At 30.1% G+C, this 26,497-nt stretch overlaps 3 protein-coding genes across 11 annotated transcripts; 1 reads left to right on the top strand and 2 right to left on the bottom strand.

The window, feature by feature from the left end:
• Positions 1-194: 194 nt before the first annotated feature.
• LOC100499897 (Ycf20 domain-containing protein) lies at positions 195-3,757 on the top strand. 4 transcript variants are annotated; one of them, NM_001250677.3, is made up of 3 exons: positions 195-236; positions 2,079-2,295; positions 2,957-3,757. In NM_001250677.3, the coding sequence occupies exons 2-3, from the start codon at positions 2,114-2,116 to the stop codon at positions 3,399-3,401; spliced, it is 627 nt and encodes a 208-aa protein (NP_001237606.2). In that variant the 5' UTR covers positions 195-236; positions 2,079-2,113; the 3' UTR covers positions 3,402-3,757. The 4 variants fall into 4 exon arrangements, with proteins under 4 accessions (NP_001237606.2, NP_001357959.1, NP_001357960.1 ...); NM_001371030.1 differs by lacking the exon at positions 195-236 and adding an exon at positions 270-449; NM_001371031.1 differs by lacking the exon at positions 195-236 and adding an exon at positions 275-414.
• A 498-nt stretch (positions 3,758-4,255) lies between these two features.
• On the bottom strand, positions 4,256-11,120 carry LOC100792036 (guanosine nucleotide diphosphate dissociation inhibitor At5g09550). Its single transcript, XM_003529211.4, has 13 exons — positions 10,670-11,120; positions 9,665-9,727; positions 9,459-9,542; positions 8,909-9,016; positions 8,587-8,759; positions 8,091-8,202; positions 7,222-7,302; positions 7,084-7,146; positions 6,494-6,595; positions 6,207-6,331; positions 5,483-5,693; positions 4,754-4,828; positions 4,256-4,503 (listed from the first exon to the last, which is right to left on the bottom strand). The coding sequence occupies exons 1-13, from the start codon at positions 10,754-10,756 to the stop codon at positions 4,450-4,452; spliced, it is 1,338 nt and encodes a 445-aa protein (XP_003529259.1). The 5' UTR covers positions 10,757-11,120; the 3' UTR covers positions 4,256-4,449.
• Positions 11,121-13,075: 1,955 nt separating this feature from the next.
• Positions 13,076-24,878, bottom strand: LOC100812951 (MADS-box protein SVP). Of its 6 annotated transcripts, none has more exons than XM_041017318.1 (9): positions 24,712-24,878; positions 23,862-24,047; positions 22,375-22,450; positions 20,125-20,186; positions 19,935-20,028; positions 19,644-19,685; positions 14,157-14,219; positions 13,945-14,054; positions 13,076-13,306 (listed from the first exon to the last, which is right to left on the bottom strand). In XM_041017318.1, exons 2-9 carry the CDS (start codon positions 24,041-24,043, stop codon positions 13,297-13,299), a joined length of 639 nt encoding a protein of 212 aa, XP_040873252.1. In that variant the 5' UTR covers positions 24,044-24,047; positions 24,712-24,878; the 3' UTR covers positions 13,076-13,296. The 6 variants fall into 6 exon arrangements, with proteins under 6 accessions (XP_040873252.1, XP_040873254.1, XP_006583776.1 ...); XM_041017320.1 differs by having other exon boundaries at positions 14,157-14,195; positions 24,712-24,876; XM_006583713.3 differs by having other exon boundaries at positions 19,929-20,028; positions 24,712-24,875.
• Between the last annotated feature and the right edge of the window lie 1,619 nt (positions 24,879-26,497).

The raw sequence follows: 26,497 nt of genomic DNA, 5'->3' as shown, positions 1-26,497 counted from the left end.
GTTAATGGTTCTTTTATATTCTTCCAATGAAATCATATCATCATTTTATTTATTTGTATTTTGATTGAACAGGGTTTTTTCTAAATTAATTAAAATTTATCGGACCCGATATAACCGGTTCGGATAAAGTGGTTTGACCCGAATTGAGAGTGGTGGCATCGGATAATAAACGCAAGGTTTTTGTTTACATTTCTACAGGCTCGGGTGCCTCCTGTCACGTGCTTCTCTTGGTCAAGGTAACGCTCACTAACACTCTATTTCTTCTTTTTCTTCTCATACTCATTGCTATGGCTACCAACCACAACACAATCTCTGATCTTCAACCCACTACAATTTTTGGCCATTTCATTTGACCCATTTTTTCGTTTTGGGTATTGATGTTAGTGTTGTGATGTACTTTTAAATTCAATGGAGGTTGGATATACATATACCCTTACGAGCCTTTTAGGGCAAGTATAATTACTTGTTTCTTTACATGTAATTATTGTTTTTCAATTGGTGGCTTTTGTTTGTTTTCTTGTAATTGTTGAATGCCTCGGGAGTACTGTTTATAAACTATTATTCACTTCCGACATATTGTTTCGTTTATTATGCTGGCAGTTTCTAAAAGTTCTAATATGGAAGTTTACTTTTAAACTAGTAACTACGTTTGTAATTGCTTGTGTTGCCCATTTCTTGTTCTGCTCATCGTCATAATCTGCATTTGAGCTTGAGAAAAGCAAATGCAAACATCTCAATATATCTGATAATCTGTTTTCTCAATATAATCTTGATACAGTGGTGGGCTTAGAACATTATAGAATGTACATTGATGTTGCTAACTTGAAACCTCACCACCTGTAAGCATGATCCCTCCTTATTATTCTCTTGTTATACTCATAGTACTGATCTAGGGCTGTTACAAGTTACAACAGTCCTCTTGAAGCCTAGCCATAAATCTTCTGAAGTGTAGAAACCTGCAAAAATCTCCTAAATTTTGCTGCTGTCATGATAAAAGTACAAGATGATAGCACAATTTAGATCACTTCCTATGGGAATCTTTTCTTCTTGTAGAATGCCTTGAACCAACCCCTCTAAATCCTCCCAAAGCTTTTCTTTCAAAAGTGTTTCTGATCCTAGTTGTGTATAAGCCATAAGCATTGATGATATTGATAGTTTCGTGTGTAACCAATAAGTTTTAAAGATAAGATCTTTCTCTTCATTTAGCGTCCACCATATTTTTCTTCCATTTCTTGCCTACAATAATACCCGTTCCATTCTTTCCTCTAACTTTATCGGTGAACCAAAGTTTAAATCCTGTATTGTCTAGCTCTTTAGCTTTTTCTCCAACCTATTCAGTTTCTTGAAGACACATTATGTTAATCCTTCTCCTTATTATGGTGTTCGCCACCTCTAATGACTTACTCATCAAAGTATCGATATTCCAAGTACTAAACCTAATCAACTCTCCTGGACTTGCTTCTTTACTTACATCCATCCAGAAAATATGAGGAACTTTGCTCATTTAACACTACATTTGGACGTTGATAGGCCCCATACGGTGGCTCTAGCTCATTTAAAACTATATTCGAGCCATAGAGCATGTGCCTTCAAAGTAATGACTTAGTATTAGTAAGTATCCATCATGAGTGATCCATATTTGGGCTTTTGGCAAGTTTTACATTGCTTGTCGAGGAGCCTAACACAATCCTCCATCTTTACCTGGGCTTGGGAATGACTATGAGCCCTAGGCAGAGTTAGTGTAACATGTATATCAATTAAAATAAAAGTTCGCGTGACATATTAGTAATTAAAATAATATGCAGATACTTGTTTAGGTCTGGGCCCTTAGAAGTTCCGCTCCATTCTCTACATACATGAATATTATTTATATGCAATTGCCTCGTTTAATAACCATCTTATTGTGAATACAATTTAAGAGGTCTGTGACTGCCAATTACAACCCCCTTGGTATTATGCCGTAAAACTAATCCTATATATTCTAGTTTTAAGTTTAACTCATGTTGATTTGTGGTCTAATGGATGATGCATTATATGAAGCTGTACATATAACTTCTCAAGACTTTGGACTTGTGCAGATTAGGAGCTTGAAAGCACTTTAACTTCTTAATACATGGCTTGTCAAATGGGAACTATGACTCTGAACTGGAGATTATCAATTACAGAGAATGAAAGCTCTGAAAAGTCATGTGTCAACCTTGCAACTTCCAGAATCCACAGCTGTTGCTGTGAGCCAAATTTTAACGGGCTAACTCTAAAAGCTTGCATGAAATCTTCACCTTTTGCTCAGAGCTGGTAATTGAACTTATTCTAAAATTTTGTCCCTTGGTCCAAAATTATGGGTGAATTTTCATTAGATTATTTTTTCGCTTCACATAAAATGATTCTTTGATCATGTGAGAAGAGAATGAAGCCTCAGTTAGGACAGTTGATTAAATTAAGAATAGACTAATAATTACAGGTAGAGGAAGACCAAGAAAGACTTTGGATTTTGCTATTATTAGAATTGGTTTAGATTTAAATGGCTTCTATGAAAAATGAAAAATTGTTTTTTAACAGAATACAATGGCATTGTTTGATTGATATAGGTTGTAGATGACCTCAGTGGGAAAAAAAACTTTGGTTATCACTGTTATGTATAAATCATTGATATTATTTGTTAGCAACTCTTATGTTAAAAACCCGAAAATGGAACTCATGCATGCTTCCCATGGTGTAAATTTTTTTTTCACCTAACCTAATTCATATATTATTGTCACTCCTTTGTTTCCAAGAAAATATTTCTTTTTTGCATGATATAGGTTGCTAGAAATAAGCATATGCCTTTACAAGTCTAATTGATCGCATTTTTAATTGACTGGACCTATTGGGTGTTTCTCAATCTTACTATTAAGGGAATCATATGCCGATTTCTATATCCATGCAATATCAAATGTTTTTCATTACCTTGCTTCAGTTTCCTGGGAAGAAGAGCTGGGTGGAAAATAGCTTTTGCATTGAACACAGGTGGAGTGTCTGGAAATGGTGACCAACAAAGCTTCAACGAAGCCAGTTCCAATCTCGGTGGTACTCGATTGGGTAGGATATTGACTGCAGGTGGCAGACAACTTCTAGAAAAGCTGAACTCAGCTAGAAAGAACATCCCTTTGAAAGTATTCCTGCTACTTTTGGGTTTCTACACGGCAAATGCACTAGCTACAATCCTTGGGCAAACCGGTGATTGGGATGTTCTGGTTGCTGGTGTTGTGGTGGCTGCAATTGAGGGGATTGGCATGCTAATATATAGAAAGCTACCTACCGCGAGGACTGGGAGGTTGCAGTCTTTTCTAGTGCTGGTGAACTACTGGAAAGCTGGCATATGTTTAGGTCTCTTTGTAGATGCTTTTAAGTTGGGAAGCTAAGAACCCGCAAAATCTTGTCCTTGTTTTGTCTTTTCAATTTTTTGTTGTATGTCATAAAACTCTGTTAAGCCATAATTTTGACCGTAGTCTTCTTCTATTGCTACCTTATAGTTCTATACTAGTGGTGTACATGTAATTGTAGTATGTGAATAGTATATATGACGATTGCTTAATGACTTTATGGCTCTGTGCACACTGCACAGTGCACCATTTTGCATGTGCTTGGTGAAGGAGAAACTGTTACATTAATTTGTTTGTACATTTGTACTGGTGGTCTGAGTTTCACTGTTTAAGAGGGAAAGAATTTATTGGGAGTCACTGGAGCTAATAAAATTATACTTGTGCTGGGTTGTAAATACAAAGTAGTATAGGTAGTGTCTCTCTATTTGTTCTTTCTTAATATATGTCAGCAGATGCTATTGATTCATTGGAGTAGTGCTGGTAAGTTGTATGCAATGTGAATTCAGAGTACGGAATTTTAGGACTCAATTCCTGGTGACCTGATTGGAAACTAGAATAATGAAGACAGCATGATGACTTTGCTAAACTTTTATCAGTTATATAATTGAACATTTTTTTTGTGCAAAAGTATTATGTTAATAAAGCTCTCACTATCAATTTTCAATGAATAAATAGACAAATGACTAATCTATGATAACCAATAAGCTTGATATATAAAATCTATATGGTTTAAATGTATAATGTATCCCTAGTCTTCTTGGAAGGCAAATTTTTACTGCACATTACAGTCTTATTTTTACCATGATCTAACCATGTGTCACAATCACATCCTTTTAGCCGATAAGCTGAAAAATGGATTTAAAGATGGAAGGAAAATGATCACAACAATTATATTGGCTAATAAACAGTTCGTCTGAATTAAAGAATGCAGTCATAAATGGTACATAAAAATTCCATCGAGCAAAAGGAACAAGGATGTGTTCTCTTCCCATTCAATCATCTAAAAACACCAGCATATGAAATAAAAGGAAATAAAGTAAAGCTTTTCTTTCAAAACTTGGGCATGTTTATATAATTTCAAGCAATCTCATTCTTCAGTTGCAGCACTTGCAGCACTCAAGTCCACCGAAAGATCAAGAACCTAAAACAAATGAAGAAGATGATGTTATGATCAAGAAAAAAAATCCAGACTTTATTTCCTTTTCCTCCCCTTTGATATGATATTCTAATTATGCAACATTATATTTGGACGGACCATAAATGTTTTCGTGCATGCAGATGCAGGCCAGGAGTTCGAAGAAAATATGGAAAATCATCCTATTCAGATTCTCAGAAGATACAGAAATTCTATGTTATGCAGAGGTTGGAACTTGGAACAAATAGAGATGTACCTTTCCAGTGATCTTACTGTACAGCTCAACCACATCTTTTACTGTGGTTTCAAAGTGCGTGGTAGCATCATAGCTCTGCAAGGATTTAATGTAACAAGGAAAGAAATTCCATTACATCGGCTGAATAACAAGTAGTGATAAGATTTCATGTTTATCTTGAAGGAAAACAGTTTTTTTTTTTACACAAAATTAGAACAAAACTTAGATACTGTGTTTCTGGTGTTGTTTGTGCTGTTTTTCGATCTCAATTGGAGTTTTAACTCAACAATCTAAGCGGTAAAGGTTACCATTAAAGGATTATGCAGATTATCGAAGTAAAACTCTAATTCTGATAGAATAGAAAAAACAGCACATAAGGTACTGTATCTAGTTTTCTTCAATTTTAAAATCATAGCCAACCTTAGGTTTCTAAATTGTGAACCTCACATAACATGAGATCGAAATTACTTTATAGATCTTAATTACTTTATATAAATCAAAGGAATATTTGATTCTTCTTTCTTACCACATATCCTGCCCCTATTAATTACTGATAGACTTTGGATATTTTACATCAAACAAATATGACAAGCAACTTTATAATGTATTGGTGTGCCAGTGCTCTATATATTTTTTTATAAGCATGCCAGATTGCGATTGCCAGTGCCACTTCACAATGGTTAGGAGGAAATAAGAAAACAACAAAAGAAAAATAAAATATGCATGTCAGAGATTCTACTCAATACTTACTGTAGAGATGAAACAACCATCAGCTTCATGATCATTGCAGGGTTCAAACCTGTCGTAAATGTCATAGAATATTTCATCAACAGGTCCAAGAAGGTCAATACCAGGCTTCAATTCCACCTCAGGTTGGTCAGTCTCTGCTTCTGTTGTAACAAAAGCAATATATTTTCCTTTGGCTGCTACATTGTGAGCATAAGAGCAGCAGAAGAGATACCTGCAATAACAAGGGAAATGAGCAAACATAACCTATAAAGTTGGAAGAAAGAGTATTCACATGTAAGAGTTAGTTTGAATTCACTTCTCAACAAGTACTCTAGAAAATAAAATAAAATGAATAAAACTTGTTGCACAAGTTAAAATCAACTTATACACCTTGATTCTTTCAACTAACTTCTAAATAAGCACTTGTATACGCAACAGAACTCTACGTTCTTGCCTTAAAAATCTTAATAGAACAGTTTTACATAATTTCTAAGTCCATTCTTCTACTCTTTAATTTCATAATTTCTAAGTCGTAACTTAACCAAATTAATGGATAACATAATGTATTGTTAGTCAATAACCTGAACATGACATTTCTTTAAGGGGGAAAGACAAATAATTTTTTGCAGGATTGTGAAACCCCTCACAGGAAATGGTTATTCCTTTGTGCATTTGCTTAGGGCTTGCTCTTTTCATGTGTATTTAGTAAAATGTGGTAGTATTGCAGTAGATAAAGCAAACTTACATATCAGACTTGCGACCAAGCTGCTTCTGTGGCAGAATGACTTGTGCTGAGTGAGAGTCATTGGTGTCTGGAATAGGATGACTCATAATACATATTGCACGTGCAACCTTTCCAACCTTCTGAACCTGTTGGATGAATAAAATAGTGTCAGATGGAGTGAAGATCACACTTTGCTGCAATTCATGTTTTTAGACTTTAGACATTCATGTAACAGTAAATAATGATGTCCAATAACTAAATAGAACACTTAACCTTGCTCACAGTCCTAGTAACCAGAGAAATCTAACCTTATCAGACAGATATGATGGATCACACACAACTTTCTTGCATTTGGCTGTTTCTCCTTCTGAAGTCACACCGATGGCTTTCCCATTGTCGTCAAATTCTACCTGTGCACCACAAGATTAAATGTGAGGAGAAATATACAAGAAGAAACTTGAGAGTACCTTTACATATATTGGTTAAGGAGCATTTAATATACATTCTAATAAATGCTTATAATTACTTAAGGTAAGTATCAATATTTTTAAGCCTTTTTAATATGATTTTTTCATTACATACTTTCTACTTTTATTTCCTTAACTCATATTTTAAGAGTACTGATTGGCATTTTTCTCTGTATATCATAAATTCTTCTATTTATGAGGAATTGGAGCGCCACAAAATAAAGGAATGATTAAGTTACAAGAATTGAAAGAGATAAGAATAACTGGTAAGGACAAAATGAACTGCTTTAAAATAGCACAAAAAGAAAGTATGAGACAAGATAAAAATCAAAATCCAATTTAATTCTCTAGATACAAGATACAAGTTTCCTGCCACAAGTAATTATAATGCAATTTATTTCCTGAATAAAGAAGTATCTTCACAAACTTACCTTGCATTCTGGCTTGTTCAGCATGTAAGTTCCACCATACACAGCACTCAGACGTGCAAATGCCTTAAGGACATAAAAGAAACCAAAGTTAGTTCCTGAAGTTTACTAAGTTTAAAAGGGAAACAGATATAGAGAAACCTGAGGCAACTCTCCCAGTCCATATAGTGGATATATGTAAGGTGAACCTCCTTGAAAGCGTGCTAGGGATTCTGCATAAATCTGTACGAAGCAAACAACAGATTACATGCTAATAAAGGTTAAAAAGTGATGTTATGCATGCAAAATATCAATGTAATGAGCTAAAATGCAAAAGACAAAAATTTCGTGATTTCAAGTAATTTCATAAGCCATGCAACAAAATTGACCAAAGAGACAAGCTATTCTTAGATTTATAATTTAAAGAAAAATCCAATCAGTACATTATATGATTCTTCAAATTAACAGAGAAAACAATATATGCTAAAGGACCGTATGGTCCAGAAACAGGATAACGACACATTTACAGTTACACTGATATTTGAAGTGACGTTGCTGATGCTAAATTCTGACTGATAGTAGAAGTCTTTTAACAATCATCTAGTTTTCTCTCTGCCAATGGAGTTGTCGTTAGCATAATGCATTAAGGATTCAGTTTTGGGTACAAAATAATAATCCTTTATCCTAGTCCTTAGGGTGCTTCTATGGTACCAAGACAAGGCGTATTAATTCAATATGATAAAGGCACCGACAAATATAATAAAGGTGAAACTTGATGCATCGGTCACAACTCTTACTATTTTTCATGCATTTATAAAGACCTAGAAAGAAAATCCATGTAACTTCTAGGACTTCTAAGTCCTTCAGGAATAAGAATTTTAATATCATACTGAATATTGGTTTTCTGATTTCAACTACGTATCTGTGAGATATTTTTCATATATCGACCCTTTGAGATCTATATTCAGGTAGCATATGATTATAGTTTTGGTAGTGTACAAAAGCTTACGGGATAATTTGTAAATAAGTACCTTAACTCTGTCTACAAAATCCTTGGCTGGTTCATCCAAGTAACTATCATCACGATGAAGTGCTAAGGCATGACCAATAAAGTCAACCGTATCATCTTCCAATCCATATTTCCTACATTTGGAGAAAGCATTGAACATGAAGTAAAGTAGATTTAATCAACAACAAATAGATTTAAACTAGATTAAAATCATATGCAGCTTGCTATAGGAACAACAGTATATAGATTGACCAAGTGCTGCAAAATCTAAATTAATGCCATACAAAAAAGACGTAGATTAAAAATTAATCTTAATAAAATTTCATCTTGTTTTGTCCTGTATCATTAATGCCATACAAAGTATAGTGTGCTCAAATTTTCTATCTGATGATAAAACTTCATTTTGTAAAAGATAAATTCATAGTATCTTTTCTTTTGGTTTACAGTGACTGAAGTCAGATTTAAAGCGATGCAAAATCAAGTAATGAGAGAGGAAAATAAAGGAATTAAATGCATACGATATCAACTGCCTTGCTGTAACTTGGTTCAGATCTAGTCCTTCGTGAGATTTGGGATCATTTGTTTCATAATCTTGGACATAGATGAAGAACTTCCGAGCACGGCGCTTCTCAAACAGACCCATTAATGGTGACTTCAGTGCTTCAACATCTGTTGCTGGAACTTTGTAAATCTAAAAAAAATATATATATAAATAAAGATATTCTGTCATAAGATTTTTGTCAATATGCAAGAGGTTTTGTGAAATTTAAGTTTGCAATATAAAAAAAGTAGCAGTTGTGTACAAAAGAAAATAAAGAACATGATGAATATGCTGCCTACCTTTCCCTTGTTATACACAAAGCTTCCATCTACAGCTTTGAAGTTCAAATACTTTGTAACATCTGTGTGAATCAGAACACGGACCAAAGCTCCATTGGCCATCATAAACTACAAAAAAACAGATGAGAAGTTGGTTTTTGTCATAAGTAAATAGAAAAATTGAAATGGAAACTATATAAGCAAAAAGTAGAGTCAAAATGATGGAGAATCCAAGAAAAGGCAAAAATAAAAGCCATTTCATTCATGGAAGAGAACTCAAGGCAACTTGCTTGGTTTTTTCACATTGAAGATTGTTTTACACAAGTTGTATGCTAAAAAAGAAACCAACAGAGAATTTGGTCTACATAGCCTAACACTTAATTAGCACAGGCCTATTGTCCTACCAAAATTTAGAAGGTAAATTTAATTAAGAACATATAAGAGTAAGGAATCTATAATGTAGAGATACAATACAGCATGCATTAATGTTTCAACTTTCAACTACAAAATGTGATATATACTTTTCTAGTTTTCTGTTGTTCCACAGGTCAAGACATATGAGAGCAGTTACCTTAGGAATCATATCAACATTATATTCTCTGCTGGATCCTAAGTTCTCTGACGGCGTGTCATCTCCCCTAAATCGCTTCCATAGCTAAACACAACAAGAAGAAAAAACAACAGAAAAATGAGGTTTTAGCATGAACAGAAAACTAAAATAAAATGAAAAGGTGACATTTCACATGCTTCTATTGCAAATCTGCATTAGTGAATGACCTGTGTAAGATTGAGAGATGTAGAAGCCCCTCCATAGTAGTCATTTCTATCCATGTGCAACACCTGGTTCAAGTGGATAGTAATATAGTGAAATGACTTGTATTTAAATTTTATTCATATATAGGCTTTAAAAATTATTGAAATTATATGATCTTATTCTCTCGACAAGAAGTTAAAACATATTATTTTTTTTTTAAGAAAATAGATTATACATAATCTTTATTTAATTATAATTTATTATATATAATAATAAGTTTATTGATTTTTATAATAATGATATGAAAGTCATATTAAAGATAAGTTGTGATTGAATCACAAGTGAGTGCATGATCATTAATTTTTTTTATAAAATAAAATACAGTATATTTATCGGTATAAGAACTGAAATGATAAAATTTAAATAAAAAGTAAAATAGAAAATTTTGTATTATTTAAATAAAAAAATAAGTCAAAATATTGAATAAGTAATACATAATTAATATTCATAAATATTACATAAATAACTTGGCCAAATATCACTACGTAATTAATTCTACACCTCAATGATCTCATCAAACTCTATCAAAATCTAAATTCTCATTTTGAGCAAAGTCCTTTTTCTTTATGATATTTGTTTTCGATAGAACTTTCATAAAATAGTTTATCTCATTTCCTAATAATTACTATTGCAACATTATTTGGAATACATTTATTTCTTACCGGATCAGCTTAATATGAAGAATATTACCTTTTTTTTTCCCTATTGATTCTTCACGTTCTTGCATAAAAAGTATAACATTTTTTCTATTTTTTTTTTTCTTCCAATAATTGGACAACAGATTCTTAAAAATCAATGAATGCAAACAGGACATCTAACTTAAAAAAATTTCTTAAATCATACATATGTGCAACCAAATAGAAAAACAATCTAACATTAAAATAAGAAGTGTTAGAGAAAAAAATTACAACCAAATAGAAAAACAATGAATTCGATTGTTGGGACTCGAGAGAAGAGAATTAAACTACCTTGAGGCCATCAACTGAGAGAAGGCCACTGAGGATGCATTCCTTGAGACCTGTGCCCAACACAATTACATCGTACTCTTCATCCATAGTGGATTGATTGAGTTTCAGAGAATAAACAATAAGAGATTGAAATGTAGACACAAAAGGAAAAGAGCTTTTGAATTTTTATGAGCGATATATGAGATGAGATGAGAGGAACAAGGGAAGGTTGTGTTTAAGTGTTTACGTTTCTGTATGTGTGAAAGAGGTTTGAAGCAGAACACGTCTTTAGCGCCAAGTAACGAGACTAACGCTCCCCAAAATAACTCTTCTCATAATACATACACGTGTTTTCTGTTATGAAACCAAACTTATTGTAATTTTTATTTATTTATTTAAAAGCCAATAATCATGTACAAATAATAATAATATTCAAAAAACAATATTATTAATCATTTTTTTTTGTAGCCACCAGTATCAAAAGCAATGTTCAAAACTAGGGATCGTGTCAAACCTCCGGGTGGTGGCTAGGAAGCACATGTAGAGTTTTCTTTAACTGACAATTGTCTTAATTATATGCTTATATTTTGAGTATCAAACGTATATTATAAAGGTACAAGTAGCTACCATATATGAAATAAGTACAAATATAATTAGGATCTAAGTGTGCTTAATTAGTTATTAGGTTTTATTTTTACTTTTGCAAGCTTTTTGGTGAAGGAATTGAGGAATGAAGGGAGAACTTTTTGGCAAGATTCAAATTTCCATTCTCGCCAAAATTTGCTCATCAAGTAGTCCTTTTTGAAGAACCACCTTTTAAAGTTAAATTTGCTAAGCAAGGGCCAGTGTCTCGCTTAGCAAAAATGAGACATAATGGAATGCAAAGATAGTTCAAGCCTCGCTTAACGAGTAAAGTCTTCAGGAGAGTTAGGGTTTATTTTGAGTAAATTTGCTAAGTAAGTTTCCTGTTTCTCTTGGTAAAATCATTCCATAGGCTAACTTTTTCACTTAAAAGTCGTGCTTGGCGAGGCTTAATTACTCTTGTTAGACGAGAGTTGTTGGTTTTAAGAGTTATGTGTGACGACTTGGAACCCTCCTATGCATGACTCCTATCATTTTCTCCAGTTCTTTCACTATTTCTAACTATATTGCGAGCTAAACTCACCCTTATTTTGGTGTAACTAATTAAGCCTACTCTCATATATATTTCGAGTTATTTATTAACGTTGATGCTTCGTTATTAGTGCCTTTCTTCTATACTTAATGCTAGCTTGTTGTGGATGATCTCCCATAACTTGATGCTTGGTTTGGGTATTTTTATAGGTTGATGTTAATATTAATTTGGAGTATACAAACATAATGGAATGATAAACTCTTGTCTTGCCCGAAAGGATGAAGTTAAATTCCAACGTTATCCTTTTATTATTTTTTAAAAAAAGTGAAAAATATAAGATATTGGATTAAAGAATTATTTTTGAAGTATATACAAAAACATAATTGCAGTACTTAACCACATATCATCTTCTATAGATCCCACTAATAATTTTATAGCTTTTAAGTGCAATTTTAGTTCATTTTACTCCTTAATTTGTGAACTTCTAAATTGAGGCCTTTGAATAGTTTTGAACTAAAATATTGAGTTACTTTTATTATAAATTCTCTTGCAAACAAGAGCGTGTGAATATTTTTTTTCAAAAGAAACAAATGGGCTTATTTAAGAAGTTAACTTTGCTTATTAGAAAAGAATATCCAAATAATGTATTATGTGAAACAAAAAAATCAAATGGAAGTGAGGTTGTCATGCGAACTAGTTATCACTCCGCTATAATTATTTCATAATATTAAAAAGTAGTATTTATTAAGAAAAATAATATTGGGCATTAGAATTATTTATGTTCGTAAAATATTCGTTTGAAAAATTATTAATATATATATAAGAAAAAAAGAATTAATTAAGAAAAGGAGGGCAGAAAAACTACAACATTTATAATACAACATATAATATATTAATATTTAATATATTAATTTCTGTAGAACCTAATATCTTTTACTGTTATTTTTTTACTTACTATGTAATATTGTTAAATAATTTCATAATGTTTATAATAATGATAATTTATTTTTCATCAGATAAAAATCATACCAATATAAATTAAGATTAATTTAATTAATGTCAAATTGGTGATGACAATCTTTAACATAGTATTTGATGAGAAAGGAGGGAGGGAAGACATAAAAGCAAGAATGGAAAACCTCTCCCCTTCCTTTTTGCCTGCATTGAAGTTTTATTTTTCCTCCCTTCTCTTGAAATCCCCCTCTTTTTTCTTTCTTTCAACCAAGCAACAAAAAAGAAGAACGTATAGGGGTAATTAGAATCAAATTTTTATGATGATAAACTTTAGACACGAAGCATCGACCATTAACTCGGGCACATAGAACACTTCCTAGCTATGAATCAATTTACCAAAAGAAAATAGAAGATGATATTCAAGCACAATTCTACATGCAGGACCTCATCCTTTGGATTTACTTACTTTACACGAGTTGTTTTTAAACAGCAAACAACACAGGATATTCAATTGGTTTTGACTGACATATAAAGGAAGCGAAACCGATCACTTCTAAATAATCTACATTTTGTTCATTATTTAAGGTAACCTGCAGCCCACAAAGAGAGACGAACACAGATGAGTAGAAACAAACTTTCTAAGGGCAACATTCACAAACCAAGATAATATACACTAATTTATGTATTGTAAAATGAATTAGTTATATAAAGTTATTGTTCATTTATTACAAGGATATATTGTAAGAAAGTTATGGCATTTTACTCATCAAGATCAATTATGCAATATTGATTGTCAAATCTTATGTTAAGAAACATTACTTTCAATTCACTTCTAAAATCAATTCCAGTAAATTAACCTCTTGTAGAAATCATTTGTGTACTTTACAAGTATGTATAAGAATCAACTTTTAAGAATTTCAAATATATTGAGCTACTATTGAACATGGTTTTGGACCTTAATTTCATACTCTAAAAAATAGGAATGCTAAAAATCTTCTGATCGTTTAGGTGTATTTGGGAGTTGTAAGATCAAAGAAATAAAAATAAAATATAGGTAGCAGAAGAGGTGTTTGAATATGTCCAAAATCCTCGTGCTTAGAAGAACTTTAAAATATTCATAAAGATTAATAAATTAAAAAATGATACTTAAGCCCTCCAAACCCTCAATAGGGCATATGCATACTGGCACCCACACATAAGCTTTAAATGATAGTTAAAGTAAACTAACCCCAACTTGAGAGATGTGTTGCTACCACCATCTTCAGGAAGGTTAGATGAATTGCTAAGAATGGATTCCGATGATTGCCTATAGCTATGTGCATGGATAAGGCTCGGCACCTAAAATTTACATGTATTCCATTACTATATCAGAATATTTCCCTCCAGAGATTGTACATATATACAAATATTAAATATGCACGAGTTTGAAAAGCTTATCACCTGTTTCAGTCTTTGGTTTTCCTCCATTAGTTCCACTCCCTGTATGGGCAACATAATCAAACACTGTAACAGATTAGTGTTAAGTTAAAAAGAATTAATGCAGCAACAGGTTGTATCTTATTTAACTTCATTATATACACAAAAATAAAATTCACTCATTTGGGTATTATATATCAGATAAATTTTTAGAGCCACGCACGTACCAATTGGTCTATTTTCATTCACAACATTCCTTATTGTTTAATCCGAACAACTTAAATTAATTGAAACTAGACCATGACCCTCATATGCAGAGATAAATAAATTAAATGTTTTAGATTTAATTAGTTTTGTTAGTATGTTAGAAGAAGAAAAAAAAAATTTCCATCACTTGATATATCAGCTTTAGATGTGATTTCTTTGGATTATACAATATTATACAACAAGTTCCTCGGATCTTCACGATGGAACAATATTTGCAATGATAATCAAATATTATTATATATATCAAACATATACAACACTACCCTCCTCCATAGAGCTGTTATGTCTGTATTGATAGAATCTTACTTAAGCATTAAATATATCTAAATATATTTTTTATTAAAGAAAAAGATAGATTAAATTATTTTAAAATATTAAAATTTTATTTTTTTATTTTGAAAAGATGTTAATATAATAATATATTAGATTGGTTAAAGATAATTATAATTAAAGATAATAGAAATAATAGATAAAAAATATTAGTTAAACAAATTTCAAAGTATGTATCATTCTTAAATTTTTATATAAGGATAAACAATTTATCCTCTTAGAATTGCATACATAAACGGTTTCTCTTGGTGTTAATGGATTGCTAAAGGACGAAAAAAAAAAAAGAAAGCGTTAAATTCTTTCAATGCAATTGGTAGAGGAGAAGAAGAATAAAGAAAAATATAAATTTCTTACTTCAAGAGATGAGTAAAATAACTTTTTCTAAACCTCCATGGTATGAATTCTTGCAAATGTGTTTTCTTGATATATATATATAAAGGTTTTATCCTTGGATTAATGAATATATAATTTAACCTTTAAGATTAGGACCAATTTGTATGTATGTGTGCTATGTTCGAGCCATTATAAACATTATATGCTATAGTTATTATATTCAGTATATAATTGTGTCATGTATGTGGTTTCGTATTATTAGTTGATTCTATTATTGTTGTGGTGTGATTTTGAGAATTATCATTGGATGCACGAAATTAAGGAATTTGTTGGTGGTTTTTTTAGAATGGCATTTTTGTAATTTTATGAGTTGATTATCACCTTCTGAAAAGGAATGTTGATATACATTTTATTATGACATTATAATCTTAGATATCTCCTGTACATCCACCCTCTATCCCAATAATGAATTTGAGAAGAAGAGAGAGTAGAAATATATAACTTAATATATCTTTATTTATAACTAAGTTACTCTCACTCTATTATTTATTCTATTTTATTATTTTATAAAAAGAAACATCTTCATCTAGGATGAGAATGATATTTATTTATAGATACCTCGTTTGGTATAGGAAAGAGATCTGGATATCTTCATTTATGATGAGAAAGATAATGAGATACCATTGTATGAAATTAAAGTTCACATACCATTTGAAGAACCTAAGATCTACACTAGTTCCATGAATCAAAGAATTGAGTCCTGTGATTTTGAAAATCACTAAGTTGTGTCTGATATATTTATTTGGATGTGTTGAGGTGTTTTCGTTTATTTAAATATTATATTTATTCAAAATTTCATGTGATTGTTTAATATAATTTTTATTGGTGTATAAATATATACATACATATATATTGTTATACTAAATTCTTTGGTTGATTTCTCGAATTTCTGTGCCTACTAAGAAAAACACTATTTACAAACTCTTATTAGTTGTTTTATTCATTAAGATAATCATCTCATTATAAGTGTTGTTTTCAGAACACAAAAAATAAGTCCTAGAGTTTGAAGAGACTTGAAGACATAATTTTTTTAGTTACATTTATTTTAGTTTAATTAATACATTAAAATAAGGTGTCAGATGTGGTCGCTTTCGTTATATTTTTAGTATTCATTTAATTTAGATGCTCATATTTTGAGAATAATATTTTTACTTACCTAAAAACTTATTTATTTGATTTTATTTCTTATAAAAAAGTATTTTCAAGATTATTATAATTTTAAGATTTTGTATTCTTTTAGTATTTTTTTTTAATAAAGGGTGTTACACAAAGTATATTCTCAAATGTCACACGTAGAACTATCTAGTTAAATCTATACTTTCTTTTTAAAAAACTATTTATCAAGTCATTAATCATTATATACATATACTGGGAACTATATTTCAACAGTGAACATACCATCATTAGGAGATATATTATCTTCTACCATTCAGAGCAAATACATGTTTTCATCATTATCATTGATTAAAGGTATACAATTGACTAGGGATGGCAATTGAATTCAAATATAATGGTGTTGTAACATGGATAATGTTAAAACTGCTATTTTGAATAAAGATGTTTGTAGGAAAATTCTTTAGACATCTTTTTTGCTGGCCGAGGGTTTAGTTACTGAAAATAGTAGAAACAAACACAGACACCAAAGGAAAGATAGTAAAGAAATAGGCCATAATAGAAGCAAATCCAAGTCCTTACAAAAAAAAGTCTTGAATGCAATCACTGTGATAAAAGAAAGACACGTTATTTATTTCATTTGAATATAATATTAATATGTAAATAAAATGAATTCGAATGAAAATATAATATTATAAAAAAAAATAGAATAAATAAAATAGATGAAGTATTGCTATCATTTGAAAAAGGAGAACAAGAGCAAGCAAAAAAAAAGATGATCGTGTTACCAGTACTTACCACCGCTACTGCAAAAGATCTTGTCATGGTTTAATTGTGATGAGAATACGATGAGTCTAGTTTTGTTGTTGACAGTAGTACTTCTTTTCATATTACATTTAGAAATAATTTCTTTACATCATACAAGCAAGTGTTTGGTTTCACGTTTGGAAATTAATCTAAAATTGTTTTTTGATATTTTTTATATGTTTGATTTCGTATGGGAGAAAAATTTAAAATTAATTAAGTTAAACTAATTTCGAATAACTTCTACATTGAATTTAAAAATTAACACTAAGTTTTACTCGTAATTTAATTTTATAATAATAAAAACATTTAAACACAAATTATATCATTTCAAAATTAATTTTAACTAAAATTAATTTTGTCAACATTCATCATTGATTAGGGTGATTTGAATTTAACAGGATTGGTCGTGACAATTTATGGGTCTATGGCGAAAACGATAGGCATGAGTCCTTTAAAATATATTTTATTACACAAAATAATCATACAATTTCATTAAAAAGTATATTTTATTACACACAAAATATTTTCTCTCCTCAAATACATACAAATATAAAATATAATATACAAATAAACATTTAATTCTTTTGTAGAAAATTCACCAAAAAAAAAAATCTTTTGTAGAAACTAAAAACTTTATTGCTTGAAGAAGTTAAAATTTAAGCATTAAACGAGTTTTAGAAAAGCTGACATTATAACTGTCTGAATTTTTTTGGATTCCTTTTGGTCATGGGGTGTTGAACGTTCGCATTGCAAAACAATCCTAGGGTCGGCCTTGGAATATAGGAATGATAATCTCTCTAAGGTGATTGGCATAGATATATTATTTGTTTGAAGAGGAATTATCTATAAATCGCAATTTTTATTTTAAACATCTCATTAATATTTTTTATTTATTTTTTATATTTCTTTAATTTCTATCACATAATAAATTTTATCATATTTACATTTTTCTATTTTTCTTTACTTTTTTTTTCTAAGTATTGAATAGCACAATATATAGATATCTATCAAACATTTTCCTTGTTTGAAAACCAATATAGGGTTTACTAAGAGAATATTATAGGAGGATATAACGTTACTATGTGAAATCTGTGTTGGGATTTATTTAAACATAATTTATAAATCCTCCTTGAAGTACCTTTCTACAAATTCTCCTACTTAATTAAGAAGGAAATGAATGCATTTTATATTTTTAAGATATTAAGGGTGTTTTTTTTACAGAAATGATAAATTAAGAAAGAATTAACCAATTATTTTCCGATAATACTTTTATTTATTTATTTATATTTCATTGAAATATTTAAATTAAATATTTAAATCAATTTATAATTCTACTCTAATTTTTTACCACCATAATTAACACATTTGATTTTTGTGTGGGATCTGAATGTATCAACACAAACTTCAATCTTTTGAATTAAGTATAAAAATAATTTATCATTTATTTAAAGCTTAGTTATAAATAAGATTCCTCACTTATCAATGAGTTCGCAGAAATTAAATTTAGGTTTTCTCATATACAAACTTGATGTGTTACCAATTGAACTACAAATTTCTTAAATACACTCTAATTCTTTTAATAAAAATATACTTTTATGAATAAAAAATTATTCGATCATGTAATTAATATTTTTTTTTCTAAAAAAATGTATTTTACTTTAGATGACAAATAATTAGTTGAAAGGAATATCTGTGTCTTTTTCGAACATCATTTTAACGCATTTGATATGATCTGTGCACAATGTTCGGTTCTAGACAGACATAACGTATGCTTACTGACAATTTAGCAGCTACGTTTGACATCCTTTTCTTTGTTTGAGCAATGATTGTCTTCCTATAAAAATCCTCTTAATATTTTATAAAAATAAAAATGTATTTAATATCTTTCAAATATAAAATAAATTATATACTTATTATTCAAAAGATATAGAAAGATTAGTAAAAAGATAATGCAAGGAGGTTTATAATTATTTATTTCATATACAAGAATGACTTGCTATAAATATAAACTTTGTTTTCCATCTCATTTCAAGCATCAATCCTCTATTTTCTATCCTTCAAGCTTTTCTCTTCTGCTAAAATTAGCACCATTGATTATCTTATCTCTCCTTTATTGTACAATGACTAATCAATGACTCAGATCTTATAGGATTTGGCTGCATGATTTTTTTTCTAGAATGATCCTAATAATCACATTTCTATTTTTTTAAATCTATCTTTCTTTCATATCATTTTACTTTATTACATTTATCCTTTTATTTTCTCTATTTTTTCTTTTCTTCTTATTTCTCTCTTTTTTCCTCTCTAATCTTCACCAAAGTTTGGTAGAGATTTAGTATTAAGATTAAAATTTTCCAGTAAGAAAAGAAAGCTGGACCATAGGACAAGATACGCCTTAATCCTGCAACAAAAAGTCGGATACAAACTGACACATCGAAGAACAGCAAAAACAACCAAAAACTGTGGGAATAATTTCTCCTAGGTATCAATGGATGAATTTCATTAAGCCGTAAATTCATAAAAGTATAGTAATAATATAATAATAACAACGTCATAGTATGTGAGATTTGAAATGTATCAGAAATTTAGTTTAGTTCTTACCTTTCTCTTAAAGGTGCTGATCTCTTGCATAAATTTTGCATCCTAAAACACATAATAGTATACCATATGTCAGAAGCATATATGTATACGTTTCCCCACAACCATAACTGATTTAAAGGAGAAGGTTGCAACATTGCATGCATAGGTTCTAGTTCTAGATTTAATCCCTTGTGAGAAATAAACTACTACACAATAGTAATATTTTCATTTTGCCTGCTAAAAAAATGGCAAAAGGAAATGAACTACTAAACTGCGAGCATCATTGGTCATATATAGGGCACAGACCTTTACTTTTGAAACATTGGTCAAACTTCTTTTAAGATGTTCCTCTAGTTTCTGCAGTTCTTGTAATGTCAATCCTTGCAGATCTTCCCCATTCATCTGCCTGTGTACGTTATAGATGTCTCGGTGATATAATTTTATACACTATATGCAACATATATATGAAAGTGATAGTTATGCGGAGTGCATGTGTATATACCTCAGTTCACGAGTCTTATCTTCTACTTTCTTGCGCAGAATGTTGTTGGAGTCACTCTCAATCTGAGCATAAATTTAAAAACAATCGTTAAAATTTGTGATTATTATGCAATTAATGTCGAAGACATGCAGTTAACATATAATATATTTTTTGTACTTTTCCATTTTCTTATTGCAGTCACGAGATAATTAGATCAATTTGCACATATGCACCACAACCAATTAATATACTTCCCAAGTCTGAAAAGAAACACAATTTATGCCACGACGACTAGAAAATTCACAAGTATATTTCTCCCCCACGTAAATTAGTATGTCATAAGACATAAACAGTTAATGCTTACAAAAAAAAAGACAAATTTTGTTAATATATGTATACTGAATATGAAAACTTTTATTAGCAGTTTCAACTAGAACTGCTAACAAAGGATTGATTGTGTTTTAAAAAAGTCCCTCCCCCAAAGTCTCCATTTTCTTGATGCTCTCCATTTCCAATCATCTATCCCTCTCTCTCTCTCTCCACCCTCATTCTCATTCTCAAGCAAATTGTCAACACTTTCAAGCTACCCCAATCTCATGCTCCACCTTAAAATAAGATTGTGAGTGCCTCTTGTACTCACAGCCAATTAACTGAAACTTTTTTGCTGTTCAAAAAACAAAAATATCGTGTTGAAGTTTGCTTTTGGAATTTATTATAGCTTCAACTTGTTAGTGACTTTGGAATCGTTGTCAAATTGGACCAATCACCAAAAATAATTTGAAGAGATAATAATCTTTTCAAAAGTAACATTTAGGAAGATGATAATTGTTGTTCCATCCGTTTCATGATAATTGCTGTATAAAAAAAATTATCTCAAAATAATTATTATTTTAACTTTTAATATAATATTAATTATTTTTTTTACTTATATTTCTTATAATATTAATAATATTAGTTTTTTCTGTCATTATTTCTCGTTGCATTTTTTTATTATATTTATCACTTTTTTTTTCTTCTTTTTTTTTCTTTTTATATATCTCTCTCTTCCATCTACTTAATTCACACAAAAAAGGAGTATAAGATCACCATTTTCCTAGGAAGATATATATGCAAATAACATGATTCCTCTAAATTTTAGGGACAACACAATTGCATTGACATTATGTTGTTTTACTGTTGGCTTTTAAAAGTGATAGGTTATCTTTTTCAGTGTGATATTTGTATTTAAAGAAAGCTAGGTTCCTATATAGAGTTCAGAACTTTCCAAGCAAAACATAGAGCAAAAGGAGATATTGAGCATCAATCACAAGAACACGTAGGTAATATAACCCAGGAAGATTGGAGATCGTTTCTAGATAAATGTGTCGATGAGAAAACTTAAAACTCAAGGTACAATTTTAATATTGGTGTATAGAAATCAAATGTAAAGATAACTTCATATTAGTGTACTAGTCCTTAATTAATTTGGATTCATAAAAAATGCAGCGAGCATATATATAGCTTTTTCTTAGTGTACGTATTAGCAGTTGCTTTGGATTGAATACCAAGGTCTTTAGGACGTTTTCTGTCTATATTCCCCTTATGCTTCCCCTTAATCTATTTTGGCTTATCAAATAGAAAAAAAAGTAAAGATCTAATTCCATCCCATTACAGGTGAACCATCAGTATTGAAAATGTAAAAAACCCCATTTTAGTTTCTCAAATTCACAAATGCAGACTGCATATTAGTCATTTTTAGAAACTAATGTGTCCCGTTTTAAAAAAAAAATAATACTGTTATGACTTGTGTAAGTGATTTTTCCAATGTAGACTTTTTATATCATCAAGACTAGATTAATTAATATGTCCTATGCTAAATTTATCTCGGATAAAATTGAGTATTCACTTCAAAGAAAATTCCAAATCTATTTATTAACTTTTGCCTACCTGTACATCTTGTTTTAGTGTTATAGAGACGTAAGAGTGAATGCTATGTAGAAACATGCAATATCTTTCACGCAATAATTGCAAGAGACACATCAATTTGCATATACTAGTGCATCGATGATGAGAAATTGATAAAACAAAGAGATTATGATGTGAAATCAATACACATGCAAGAAATGCTTCATAGATGACCTAGAACAGCCAGCAAATACTCTAGAGAAGAGCTGTTGTTTTGCAAAGAATTTGCTTATTTTTTTCGATCAAATGTTAATTAAATGCCAGGATATATTTATATATATCATCATTCAAGCAACAATAATAGCATGTTAAAGTTATTAAGCTAACCTGCAGCTCAATAGAGGGGCGATCCAATCTATGGATTGCTGAATAGCGATCGTGCCTTTCAATTACTTGATGCATGCTGAAAAGAGCAAACAGAATGTACCTAGGTTCAAATTATTCAAATTTTCTTCTGCTTTCTTTTGAATTAGTGATGCTCATAAAATTAAGAACTTCATATCATTGTATAGCTCATATTTAGGTGATCAAGAAGATTAATGTCAATAAGAACTTCATATATATTGCCTACAAAACCGTCGACCCTTGTATTAAAACCGGTCAATCAAATTTGATTTTTCTCGATTGAAGAAGATTATATAAGCATTCATTTTATCTTTTATTATGTTTCTAGCTACTTTCGCTGGAATGATAAATAAAATCATGAAAGTTTGAATCCTAATCAGTTGAAGAGAGTGAAATGTGATAAAAAAAAAAGGGGGGAATAATGACCATATATCATTGCTGTTATACGAAAAATAAATATAACAATGAATATTCCATTCTATTATCAAAGGTCACTCTATCAAACCAAATATGTTCTTACGGTTATATCAAGCCTAGCTAATGTGTTGCCTGTAGATAAAGATCCACGAAAAGCCTCAGAAGTGAAATGCTATAAAATATAAGTATTATTAAGTGTTAATGTCAGGTATTCTGCATAAAAAGCAAGTGTGTGATACAAATTGGAAAATATCATGCATGTTGCATGATTTGATGAAAGTAGTCGATCTTATAGCTAGAGTACTTAAAGGATTTCTCATTAATTACTTTCTTGGTCAAGCATTTCAGGAGAAATAGTCATGAAATCGAAAACACATTTGAAATATTTCTAATAAGACTACTCTTTAGACTTTGTTCATATTGATAGAAAGCTAATTTCTAAACGTACATTTTGCTTTGAAGTAAAAATGTTGAGAAATGCAAGCAAAATGCAGAATGGAGTTTCAACTTTTGCAGCATAAAGTTCCTTGCAGAAGTTTTACACATACTTATTGCTCCTAATGAACTAGCTAGTTTAAGAAAACAGAAAGTTGCACAAATATTAATTTACAACAGTGTATAGATATGGAGAATCCATTTTGACAAACTTTAACGTTTAGAGATAGTACTGTTGTAGTAAAGAGAGAGAAATTTGTTGGTACCACTACCAACACCAACAATTTAAATATAAAAAGAATTTGAAAATATAGAAAATCATAAATGAAAATAGTGTGGTATACATAGGCAATGAGTTCAGACAATCCATGACTCTCTCCTGAACTCCTGAGTCAGTCAGTCATTATTATTATATACATTGAATCAGTCTTTTCTCTTTCCCTCTTTAAAGGAGTTAAGGAAACACAAAGAAGCAAAATAATTAACACTTGAATAAAAAGACGTAGGCATCAGGTTATAAGTTTCCTTCCACAGAAGAAAATACAAAAAAAAGAAGAAGAAAGGAAGATATATATATATATATATATATATAGTGATGCTACAAAAAATGAAAATACCTTGAACTGGCATACTCAAAGAGCTTGCTAGTTGCAGAAAAGACTATGAGAGCTATGTCTGCATCACAAAGGGTTGACAACTCCTGAGCCTTCTTGAAAAGCCCTTTCCTTCTCTTGGAGAAAGTCACTTGCCTCGAACTGATGTTGTCGATTTTCTTGATCTGTATCCTCTTTCTAGTCATCTCCCTATGTCAAAAATCATCCAAACCATTACATCTAAGAAATTAAAGAAAGAAGGGCAATTTCTCCGGATAAACATAGACATCTCTCTCTCTCTCTCTCTCTCTCTCTCTCTCTATATATATATATATATATATATGATATGAAGTAAATCCAACAGATTTATCATAAAATAGAGAAAATTAACATCAATAATTCTTAACAACATGGATCAAGATGAAATCATGTACGACTAGGATGCTCCAGGAAGAAGGAATTAACTAGTGAGCAAATTAAGACCACTCCATAGCTTCTTAAACAAAATGAGATAATAAAAAAAAAAAACATAACCAATTATTTTCGTTGGTACCTCAAACTGCACTTACCCAGGAATCTAATTTGATTTAGTTAGAAGAAAAAAAAATTCACATATATGGAAAGTGGGAGGTACATAGAGAGAGAGAGAATAAAAAATAAAAATAAAAATAAAAATAAAAATAAAAAACAAACAAACCAGAGTTTATATTCCCGAAATAGCAAAAGAAATAGGTCTCTTGGACAAGAATTTGAGACCAACGAGTCCTTCTTGGGTACCAGAAAATGGAAAACTTGAAGATAAAGCAGTTGTTCTAAGACGAAAAAGCTGAAAACGGAACTTATAATAATAATAATAATAAGGGTAAGAACCCACCAATGCTTGGGCTTCCTGAAATGGGTGTTAGGAATGCACAACTCGCGAGTCCCAAACACGTTAATTAGTTGCCAGTTAGATAGATATATATTGGATGCAATTTGATGTGGGTGTGAGGTAGCACACTTATGCCTTTCATAGTCAAGTTGCTACCTCTGTACTGTAACTATTAAATTTCCCTCTTTATTCTCTTTTATATGCCACGTGTAACTTATATGAGCTGCCATTTTCTTGAGTGAATATGTTGAAATAGAGGTGAAATCTCACCAAGATTGAACATTATCAAGCGGACAAAATTCATAAACTTAACTTTAAGATTTTGTGATAAGGTCTTATATTAAGTTTAATTATGTGATTTCTTATAATTTATTTATATAAATTTTTCGGTTTAACGATTTGGATATAATTTTTCATGTTTTAGATATAATTTTAAAAAATTAAAAGTTATAATTTTCAAATGTTAAACATGATTATTTATTCTCAATTTGTTTTCTTGTATACAGTGAATTACAGTAATTTTGTGCAACTTGAGGTTATCTACCTCAATACAATTCAACAATAAAAACCATGGTTTACAATAATATTATTTAGTACAAGATCTTTCTTAATAATATCTTTATGCTCAGGAAAGCGATATGGTGCATATGATTTTGAACAGAAACAAGTTACCAGGTTGTGAGTCTAAAACATTTAATTTTCTATTTATCCCTATCAAATAGGTTTACAATATTATTTATATTCTATTTTTTACTTATTTATCTTAAACCAAACAACAAAATATACCATTTTATTTTTTATCTTATTTTGTCTTTTTTTACAAAATATCTCTCATCTATTTTTATTTATTTTATTTTTCTCTTCTAAATCAAACACAACATTAATATCCTTTTTAGTGTTCATCTTTTCTTTTTCATGATACTAAAAGTCACATTATTATTAATATATTGTGCTCGGGAAAATTAAAAGTAAATTATAATATTATTTTCCGAAAGTAGAATATTGCTTTATTTATTTGGTTTTTCTCTTTTTGGTTTCCCACAACCCTCGTTGATTGGTGTCCGTACAGGTAGCCATTTTGAGTCGAGGGCACGATAATGACAACTGATGTACCCTACCCTCGTAATACCTTTCTCACTCACCGTGCTCCCCTATGCTGGGTTTCATTCGTAGCAGACCCTATACCCACAAGTTTTTTATTCATTAATCAGAAATTATTATAAAATTTAATAAATTTAATTGCCGTTTGTAATAATATGCTGTTGAATAAAAATGTAAAATGTTTATATACTTTTACTTTGTTTTTTACTTAAAAATAAGAATGAGTTTATGTTTTAATAATTTAAGTACAGATTTTGACATTATATTGTACTTCACTTAAATTTTTTATGCATATATCAGGTTCACAGACGAAGAAGATCGAACGGATACAAAATCGCTTAAATAATTTATTTTAAGATCATTAGTGGCATGAACTCATGGGCAAGGATGGTTATCATAATATTATAATTGTGCGTTCTGATACGATGATACTCTTGCAGTATGAAGATTCATTATTTCATGTTTTTTTTATTTATAAAACTATCTATTAAGTATACATGAATTTTGAAATTTATAAAACTGTTTGATATTTTTATTGTTAATTATTTAGTCATTATACCGTGCACGATTATTTAAAAAAATATTAATATATAAATAACCAATACATGTAATAATAGTGTAAAAAAAAAAATACTATCATTCACTCAAACGGTTATGTAAATGATAAATTTATTAATTTTTTATAATA

This window comes from Glycine max, chromosome 7 (genome assembly GCF_000004515.6).
Source record: "Glycine max cultivar Williams 82 chromosome 7, Glycine_max_v4.0, whole genome shotgun sequence".
Classification (NCBI taxonomy): Eukaryota; Viridiplantae; Streptophyta; class Magnoliopsida; order Fabales; family Fabaceae; genus Glycine; species Glycine max.
The sequence above is the reverse complement of the archived record's forward strand: the minus strand, read 5'-3'. Positions and strand labels throughout refer to the sequence as shown.